We start from the raw sequence: 9,865 nt of genomic DNA on the forward strand, positions 1-9,865 counted from the left end.
TTAGCCCTGGATTTCAGCGATGTCCCAGATGAATTTGAGCGGCAGGTCCTTCATTTTCTCCTGGAAGACCCGGTCAAAGCGCTCGCTCTGGGCCACGGTCAGCGAGTTCTTCCAGTCTCCAGTGGTACCTGAAAAAAACAACACAAACACACACAGCAGGCGATAATTTCCCACTGAATATCTGATGATATTATAAAAATTTAAATCTAAAAATGTTCTCCTCCTGGTCCCCCCTTTGTTCATTTTCTCCCCATCACTACAAACAATTTAGGGGATTACTCTTGTGTTTAGTATGTAATAAACTTCTATACACTGATTAGTAAAAACTCTGGACTAGTTGATCCTTAAGAAACTCCTTAAGCATTATTTTTACATCTGGAAAGACATGTACACTGTTTATCTCCTACTTTGGTCTTGGTTTTGCATATAGGACACAAGTTTGCTCTAGTCCCGGTCGACTTGAGCCCCGTAGGATCTGGTTTTGACTCAAAGTCTACTGGTCAAGGAATTGACTTGGAAATGACTAAGGGGGTCTTAACTACAGACGTGCTCCAAGGTGAAAACCGAGCGTTCACCTTATAATAGTTTCTTATATGCATCACAATTTATTCTTGAACGATTCCGCATCGAGGCAGATAACCCAATAATGGGATTTTAAAATTTTAATTCACAACATTATGACTTTATGTTTTTTAAAAGTGGGCTCTATGAACTGGCAGCTAAACCATTTGGATGGTGCTATGTGAACGGACGTAAAACGTGCGTTTTGTTTACATTCAAGTGAAGCTGTGAGAGATTACTGAACAAGTGCAGAGGGAAATCAGCAAAGAAACCGGTGAATGGAAGTAGTCTTCACAGGAACCGGGTCATGTGCAGGTAACCCGGATGATGTGGGAATTTTTGGCGAGCTAATTGTACATTTACCACATTGCTGGTAAATGTAGTGCATGTGTACATGTACCACAATGTTGGTAATGTACAAATTGACTGGTACATTGACTGTTTTTCCATATAAACTGTAAAATATAGACACCTTTGTATTACTCAAATTGCGACATTTTACATATTGTTTTTTACAAGTTTCAAAGCCCCAAATGTCACAAAATACACTCACATAAAGGTCTACATAAACCTTCTCAAAAAGAAAAACATAGAAACAGTGAGTTGTGTGGTTCTCTGTGACAGCAGCGATATTTAAAGGAATAGTTCATCCAAAAATGAAAATTCTCTGAAGAACAGGTCCCCACTGACTTCAGTTGTTTTGGAGAAGGCTGCTATGGAGTTGTGCTGGCAGCCTCCCTGTGTGTTATATGGACAAACTTCACCTGTGTTTCAACTGGCATGAGGGGGAGTAGATGATGACAGAATTTTAATTTTTGGGTGAACTATTCCTTTAAGGTGGCAAAGACCTAGTGGAGTGCGAGTCTCTGTGAAAGTTGGCACTGCATCACTTACTTTGTCCGCCAAGGAACTTGTCCATCATTTCATCAAAGTTTTCAAGGCTCTCCAGCTGAGTGACCATATTGGAGTAGTGGAAGTAGGACACCATAACATCCTTAGGGTTCCTCATCACGTAGATCACCTGGGGAGAGAAGGCAGGGCAGATGACATAGACCAGCGGTATCCAATCATGTGCCATGCAGCACCAAAAGTATGCAGGTTTTCATTCAAACCAAACACTGACAGCTTATTTCACTCATAGAGGAAAGCCAATCAGCTGCCACAGTTGCCTAACAGCTGAGGACCTCCAATATGGCCGGTAGAGGGTTTGTTACATCACCCAAAAGCTGTGTGTGTGTGTGTGTGTGTGTGTGTTGGCACATGGCCATTAACAGACTTTGGCCTTCCTCTCGCGCAGGCCCTTGGGTGCGAGGTGGTGTTGCAGATGGGTGCAGAAGAGCCGTGGCGAGGGCCGGGTGCTGTAGCTCTGGGAGAGGAAGGGGGAGCGCTGCTTGTTGTAGTTGTTGTCCCTGTCCAGGTACTCCAGCCAGGGCATCAGGTCATAGGTGTAGCTGTCCTTCCCCTCTGGGAAATCCTCCTCGTAGATCAGGGTCACGATCCGCTGGGTCCACACTGTTCCTGGTTGGTTTCAGTTCAGTTTAATGTTAGTACGGTTTAGTGCGATTAGTGCAGTTAAAGTGATAATCCAGGATGTTTTAATTCAAGATAACATTTACATTTCACTAATTGATATACCACAATAGTGATTCAAACTATATCCGGTTCATGAAAGCTTTTAGCTTTTGGTTGTTCTAAACACGGGTGTCTGGTAGGTCTTTCCTGGGACAAATCCTCTGGTGCACAGGGAAGTATGCATTCTACGTTTAGAGTCTGTTTGGAATAAATATAAGATGTCACAGGTCAGGAAGGACTCAAGTGCGGAATTACAGGCAGGAGACAGAGGTACAGTAAAAGCATCAACTTTATCTGGCAGAGAACTGGTGTACAAAGACTGGTATATACTACTGAGACTAATGAGGAAACTAGGAACAAGTGTGTGGTAAAACTGGCAAAACTAGTGGACTCTTAGTGGACAATTTTATCGGTTCTTGGAGCGGCCTCGCCTCCTCAAAAGAGACGGTCTTCACCCTAATAGAGGTACAAAGGTATAGGATGCTCTCTGCAAATGTTGACTTCTCCCTCGATACCAGATGCCATACAAGGAGCAATAAGGTTGCAATCCTGTGTCGTTGCCCCCAGTGTTCTTACCAGCTTTCACATCTATACTTTCTCTCTCTCTCTCTCTCTCTCTCTCTCTCTCTCTCTCTCTCTCTCTCTCTCTCTCTCACACACACACACTCACACACACACACACACACACACACAAAGAGCTGATTTGTCTTTTAAGTCAAAGAACCATTTGACAATCTCATGAATGCTATTTTACTCAAAGTGCCATCCTCAAAAGTATTGAATAAGCATCTGTTCAATCAATGATATGTTTGTAATGTGTTGTTTATAATGGAAAATGTTCAAAAATATAATTTTCTGACAAAAACTTGGGAATATTTCATGAAATCACAGTATTTTATTTTTTCTGACTGCTTTGATCTTGATTTGATCTTGGTAGCTTACTTACTGATTGAATATATAGTTTTATGGGAAATACAGTACTTAACTGTGTTTAATTATACAGTAAGACTGTAGTAGGCCCACTGTAACTACAATAACATTTCCAACATACACCTATGCACAAAAGCATAGTCACAAATATATACATAGGCCTACATATGAGATAAAATCTGATTGTGATTAATCTCAAACCGATCTTACCTGATTTGGGGAAAGTAACAGCAAAGACATCATCGTCTCTGATACTGAAGTCTTCCAAGCTGTCGATATACTCCGGCGTAAGTTCATATTCGTCATACATTGGGAAAACACTGCCTTTATAGGTGAACAGCGAGTCATTGAGACGTTTATATTCTTGCAGAGCCATAACTGCAGACAGCACACTCAAAATAAAAATAAAAAATTAACTCAGAATTATTATTTTTTTTTAAATGGTACGAGAGTAAAGGCGGATGGGGTTGAATTGAGGACTCAGAGGAGCAGCAAAAGGCCAAGTGAAGGAAGATAAGTGTTAAGGTGTGTTTTCACTGGGGCGTCATTTGAAGCCGCTGCACCTAATGGGTGAACGCACCACTTGCTGAGCTGGTTTCTGCTTGTGGTTTTCAAACTGGAAAAACATGTGGGCTTTCTCTCTCAGCAATCAGACCCATCAGCTAAAACTTACATTAAGTCTCTTATAGAAGAGCTCCAACCATCAGGGATAAGCTCGTCCCCAGTCATCTTCCTGCAAAACACATGGACAATGCATGGCTAAAAAGACCTACAGGCACTTACAAATGTTTGAAGAATACATGCAATCATTGCGTTAACATTTATCAAAACAAAGAATTTATTGATTTAAAGACAAATTAAATATACAAATAGAAACATTTCATTAGGCCTAATTGCAACACCAGCTTTGTGGTCTACCGTCTCAAGTGTCCCTGTAATTGTTTCTATGTAGGACGGGCAAAGACACCTGGACAGGGTCTCAGAACACAAATACGCCATCAGGAAACAAAATCTTGATTACCCTATGGCACAACACTTTTATGATGACCTGAATGTCTTGCACTGTCCCATTACACTGTATGTAAGTTACTGTTGTACCTGTACCCCTGCGCGTTTAAGATAAGATAAGATATCACTTTATTAATCCCCTTGGGGAAATTTCTGTATGTATTGTGAAACACTGTAGCTCTGCCCTCTGAACAAACTGCAGCCTGACCAACCTGTCACACTCTGTTCATCTGAACAGAGAGAACTTTTTACCTTTGCCCTCGTTCTTACCTCTTGCTCTATCATACGTAATCATATACATAATCAGTCAAGGCACACAGGAATATTTTTTAGATAAACTGTGATAAACCTGTGTTGTCAAATGGCTGTAACTCCTGCACTCACTACAATTAGTTCACTTTTATTAGATTACTATTATTTCCTGGTGCATATCAGTTATAATTAAAAGAAATTCAAGCTCATTTAAGTGTCATAGCTCAAATAAATGTACGCAGTCACCAAAAGATTCCTGTTGATTTTCTGTAGAGAAGGTCTATGTGATACAACGGATTAGAGTTTTGTCTCTGGGGTTTTTAGCCTTGTGAGCAAGTTGTTCATGTTCACAGATATTGGTCGAATGGTCTTTAAATTGAGTGGTATTTACCTTTAATCCCCTTTGCGCTACAAAGAACATAATACATCCACTAGAGGGTGCCACTGTCTTCTCAATGCAGCCTTTATTGGCTGGTTTTATAGACATTCAAGGACATGTGGGGTCGTGGGGGACCGAACCAGCGACCTTATGGTTACAGCGCAAAGTCTAGAGTGTGCCAGGTCATGTCTCATTAATTTGTCTCTCTGTTGCTCTCCAGGAGTCATGTTCTTCTAATCCTGGTTTCCTGTTCCCACCTGAATGTTTCCATTATGTTTTACATCTGATAGAGTAGAGAGAGTAGAGCAAGGCAATAACACTGCCGGAGTTAGGGGTTCAATTCCCACTGGGTCTACCTCAGCTAAAAATGATCAGCCTCATGTTTCTGTACTGCACTTTGGATAAAACTTGCTATTTAGATGTTTTTCCCCTGTTCCATTCATCAAATGTAACTCAGCAAAATTGTATTCATTCCCAGCAGAAAGACATTAGAGGACATCCTCAAAATGTTGTGAAGGCAGGTAAACGGGTTTGGTTGCCTTCCAGTGAGATATTGCAAAAAGCCATCAATTTATAGATAATTTAATTTTAGTAATAATTTATATATCTTTTTTTTTTTATTTATGCAAAAAACATCTAACAGTAAAACCAGTTTATGCTTACAAAACATCTCAGCTTTATAAATCAAAATGTTTTACAGTTGGGAATGTCTCGAAAGAAAAATAAATATTTTTAAAGACTTTCAATCAATAGGACAAACAACGTGTAAGACATGGCTTTGAGAGGATTTTATTTTTGCTGCAATTAGCACCCCCATATGGCCATGTTATGTCATAGCCTCTGGAGTGTGGAGAGGTAATGTTCCTCTTCTCCAAATCATCCCTCAAACTTTTTATAGTTTGCAAGTGGAAATAATGTATTTGGAAACTTGCAATTATTTATCAGACACTTGTTATATTACTGAGATCGGAAATGGGATTTTTTTAAAAGACTTTCAACTTTCAATATTCTCTTTCTACCAGTTTATCTCTAGAGACAATATATGAGCTGGTCTTCCCATTCTTTCTATGCGGCTTGCATCATTCCCTATAGTTTATTCCACTGCTAGTTGCTGAAGTCAATCAGGGCAGAGAGCTTGGAACAATCACAAAGGATTTGGGGACTTAACGATGCTAATCATGACATTTAATTGGCAGAATGGCACGTTGCATTGGGAGGCGGGTCAGCATGTCAAACCTGTCCTCAGCCTCTGCTGAGAGGGAAAGACTGGATGTAAAACCTGGGACTTCAGGGGAGTCAGGGGACCCAAAAAGATATGGAGTCACTATCATGTCATACTTTGGCAAATTACTCCCAATAAACTTTCTCATTTGTTTAGTAGGGTTTGTGTTTCAGTGGAGGGGATCCCTCCCTATCCTGGCAAACTCGGCCCTGGTGTTCACTGTAAATTGCTCAGCGGGTTGTTTTTAATGGGATTATAATGACAGTTATGGTTTGCAAGAATTGATGTTTGTGACTTTTATGAGGTGTGAGTGAAGGGGCGGGTCTAGGCGGCTCATAAAGGCAGGAGGAATGTTAATTGGTCGAGGCCACTGCTGCCCTCTTTGTTCTGGCCTCTCATACTGGGCTTCTGTTACGCCCGTTAAAGGCCAAGGAACTGATTTAAAATCTGTGACTTTAACCCCCCCACACCCTATCCCACCAACAACCCCCCCCTCCCTATTCTCCCTTCAGGGTTTTTCCTTCCTACTCCCAAAGAAAATGGACCCCTTTGCTTCTCTCATTTCCTCCAAGTTGCTTAATCAGGTGGTCGGAGCCCCCCTCCCCACCGCTTTCACCCCGTTGTTTTTGATCCAGTGTTGGGGGAGTAATTTCATCACAGTTTTTTTTTTTTTTTTTTTTTTCTGTGGCCACACGGACGACTGCAGTTCCAGCCAGGACAGGCCAGATGACTCTTGTACTGGGCTGAGGGGGTTTTCTAACAGCCCAGATGGGATTTGCGTCAATAGAATATTTTTCAATTGAATGGAAATACTAAATAAAAAGCACTGCTTTCCATTTAAATGATAAAAGAAATGCAATTGCTTTGTATCATATTCCAACACATGTTAAGGACTTTAGTTTCAATCACTGGCAAATGTCCACGCTTTTTAGTGCCTGGGTTGAGTTTTTTTCTTCTTTTCAGTTAATTCCAGTTTGTTGGCTGGACAAACTGCTGCAGTTATACTAAAATCTTCAAACTACAGTTTCATAGCCCAAAGGCAGATGAAACTCATCCTGTTGTTCTTTGGAACAGGATGAGTGGATGGAAGGCATTTGGTTTAAAAAATAAGATGAAGAAGAACGATGTGAGGGTAAAGTCAACGGAGGGAGGACAGAGGGAGGGTGAGCCTCCAGGTCCAGATAAAGTGGAAGTGACGTCTGCCACACACACACACACACACACACACACACACACACACATCTGATAGGCCTACCAGTGGGCTGCTGTTGATATGTCCTGTATCTCAGAGCAGTCCATCTCTCTCTCTTTCTCTCTCTCTCTCTCTCTCTCTCTGGATAAGTGGGTTCAGTTCAGTTCAGTTGTATGTATTGCCAAGAATACTATGAAGAACATAATAAGAAGCACTCTCTTATTTTCTCTCCCTCTCACACACACACACACACACAAACATACAGATACACACAAAGACTTACATGCATACACACATTCACATTCTCACTCATGTACACAGTCCCATTCTGAAGTAAAGTCAAGTCACTATGGTTGTGTACCAAGACGCCAAGATCATACAAACATCAGGAATCGCACAAACATTTATCTTTTTTTCACAGATTCCCCACCGAAAAACGTATTAGAAACAAATGAAAACAGATTGCTAACTAATTTGATAAGTGTTAAGTCTACCTGAGTTCTCACGTATGTGTTCATATATATATACTTTATATCCCAATCTTCTGGAGTAGAGTTTCCCACCCTGAGTGTTCAAAATGGCCGCCGTGGGAATAAAGTCAATATCCCCCCATGCCTGCATAAAACACACCAAGGTTTAGAGACTGAGGGATAGAAAGCAGAACTAGTGTAGAACATGGCTGGCATCTCCTAGTGTGGAAAATAAGCCCTGTGATTTATGCTGTACATTAACAGTTATATCACTCAGCATAGGAACACTGACAGACCACACAGGCTAGACTTAGTGGTATTCATGAGACTCACAGTAAGGGGGTGACCAGAGGAGGAGGGAGGGGCTGGTATCCGTCTTTTCAAGTAAAAAAATCTGGTAATATAGCCCTCCTACAGTGACCACATCACCGTATTCAAATGTCTACGCTTCTTTCAGAGTGCTCTCATAAAGCAAAGTCTCATTATCTCCACCAGGTGCAAAATGAGGATCAAATGTGCAGCATGTGAATGAGAACAGGAATGGACAGCCGTGACTTTTTTCTGTCAATAGGAATCAGTTGCTTTGCCATATAAGCCACCAAACTTCTTGCAAGGCCTGTTTGAAAATATTAAAATAGTTGATAAGCGCATTGAGCGGATGCTGTGGCAAAAACGAGCGCACATTTCCCCCCGTTAAAGCTGAAAAACGGTTCACTGGATACCCCATTATAATAATCTGTAATGGGCCCACAAAAGGTAAAATGTAATGGAGATAAAGCTGAACTGAGGAAAATTAAATGAGGTAGGGGAGAGCGGGGTAAGTTGTCACGTGGGTAAGTTGTCACGTGGGTAAGTTGTCTCAGTGGCTTTATTTCTGAAACTAAATATTTTAGAGCCAAAAGTCCAATTACAAAAATGTTTACTTTCTTAATAAGAGGTTACCTATGTTGAATACAACAGTCTAAGTCAAAACACTCAACTGAAACATTCAATCAAGCAATTTGTATACCTGAAAGTAAATAATGAAAATCTTAGTGTTTTTCTTCAATTTTTTTTCTTATAAAGGAATCAAAATAATTATACATTGTGACACATAAAAGCAAGGGTCGGCTATAACCTGATAATACGTTTGAATGGTTTCGTGAAGTCTTTGTCTTTGTCTTTCCTTTGTCAGGAATGCCTGGGTGGGGCATGTTGTCACATTGATTTCGGGGAATGTTCTCATGACTATCCAAATCCTTTTTATGATTAGAAATATCTTTACATTCATTCTTTTCTGAATAAATATGATTTGGGTACTTGTGGTACACCCATAAACCTTTGGCTTGTGTAGCAAGTGATCTCACTGCTGGTCAAGCCTCACATACAGTCACAGATAGGCTGCATAGGAAGATTACTATTATTACTGTTTTCTTCAAGTGACTAAGAACCATTTTGCATAATAAAACATCAAATGAAATGTGTATATATTACATTAATATATCATACTGTTAGAAATTGCATCAGAACTTATGTTTGTCTGAGCATCCCAGGATAGGTGAGGGAGGGAGGGGTTATTTTACCTGGTATGTGGTGGGTGTTGATTTCTGAGATGAAGTTGTTGTTTTCAGTACAAGAGTATGTTTTTCATGTTATTATAGTATATATACTTCAGAGAAAATGAAATTGTGTGCACTAACACAGCATACTTGTCTATGTGACAACGTGCCCCGTCATGTGTGACAGCATGCCCTGACATGGGGTAAGCTGTCACAAGTTGTCAAGTGGTATTTCATCAGTAATAACTTTTTCTTCCTGTAAATGATTCAAAATGTAAAAATGTCATTTTTTAGAGAAGATCTTAATCTAGCTAGAAAAATATATATTGTATCTCAGAAGTAAGGCACTACTGAGAAATACACCAATGAGTAAAAAGTGTGACAACATGCCCTGCTCTCCCCTATATGCTTGTAGCTCTCAACAACATTGAATCATTTCTGAGAAATCCCTAAAGCTCAAAACATAATTTATGAAAACGCTAGAATTTAGGAAAATTTAAGTGAGATACATTTATGTAAGTACCTCTCAACAATTTTAAAGAATGCCAAAATTCATAATACATACACAAACACATCATGATTACAGTATTTTCAAAATATGTTTTAATAAAGTCTACCATCAAGGAACAGGGAGTATATAATCGAGGGAAACTGTTCTGGTTATGATGAATTTCCTCATTGTCTCATTTTAACCGTTCAAAAGCACATTTTTGTCATACTTTTCATACTTTATACTTTGCA

The 9,865-nt window shown here is 40.0% G+C and overlaps 1 protein-coding gene across 1 annotated transcript; it reads right to left on the bottom strand.

Annotated features, from left to right (window-relative positions):
* Nucleotides 1–3,439, bottom strand: LOC139915981 (amine sulfotransferase-like). The gene is made up of 4 exons (XM_078286656.1): nt 3,274–3,439; nt 1,838–2,079; nt 1,456–1,582; nt 1–128 (listed from the first exon to the last, which is right to left on the bottom strand). The coding sequence occupies exons 1-4, from the start codon at nt 3,437–3,439 to the stop codon at nt 1–3; spliced, it is 663 nt and encodes a 220-aa protein (XP_078142782.1).
* Nucleotides 3,440–9,865: the final 6,426 nt, after the last annotated feature.

This window comes from Centroberyx gerrardi, chromosome 11, assembly GCF_048128805.1.
Source record: "Centroberyx gerrardi isolate f3 chromosome 11, fCenGer3.hap1.cur.20231027, whole genome shotgun sequence".
In the NCBI taxonomy this organism is placed as follows: Eukaryota; Metazoa; Chordata; class Actinopteri; order Beryciformes; family Berycidae; genus Centroberyx; species Centroberyx gerrardi.

Excerpts from the sequence above, each read along its gene's own strand:
- LOC139915981 (XM_078286656.1), bottom strand. The coding sequence starts at position 3,439 with ATGGCTCTGCAAGAATATAAACGTCTCAATGACTCGCTGTTCACCTAT. Across the intron at positions 1,583-1,837 it reads TGCGCGAGAGGAAGGCCAAA|GTGATCTACGTGATGAGGAA; the intron begins GTCTGTTAATGG and ends TTCTCTCCCCAG. Across the intron at positions 129-1,455 it reads CAAGTTCCTTGGCGGACAAA|GTACCACTGGAGACTGGAAG; the intron begins GTAAGTGATGCA and ends TGTTTTTTTCAG.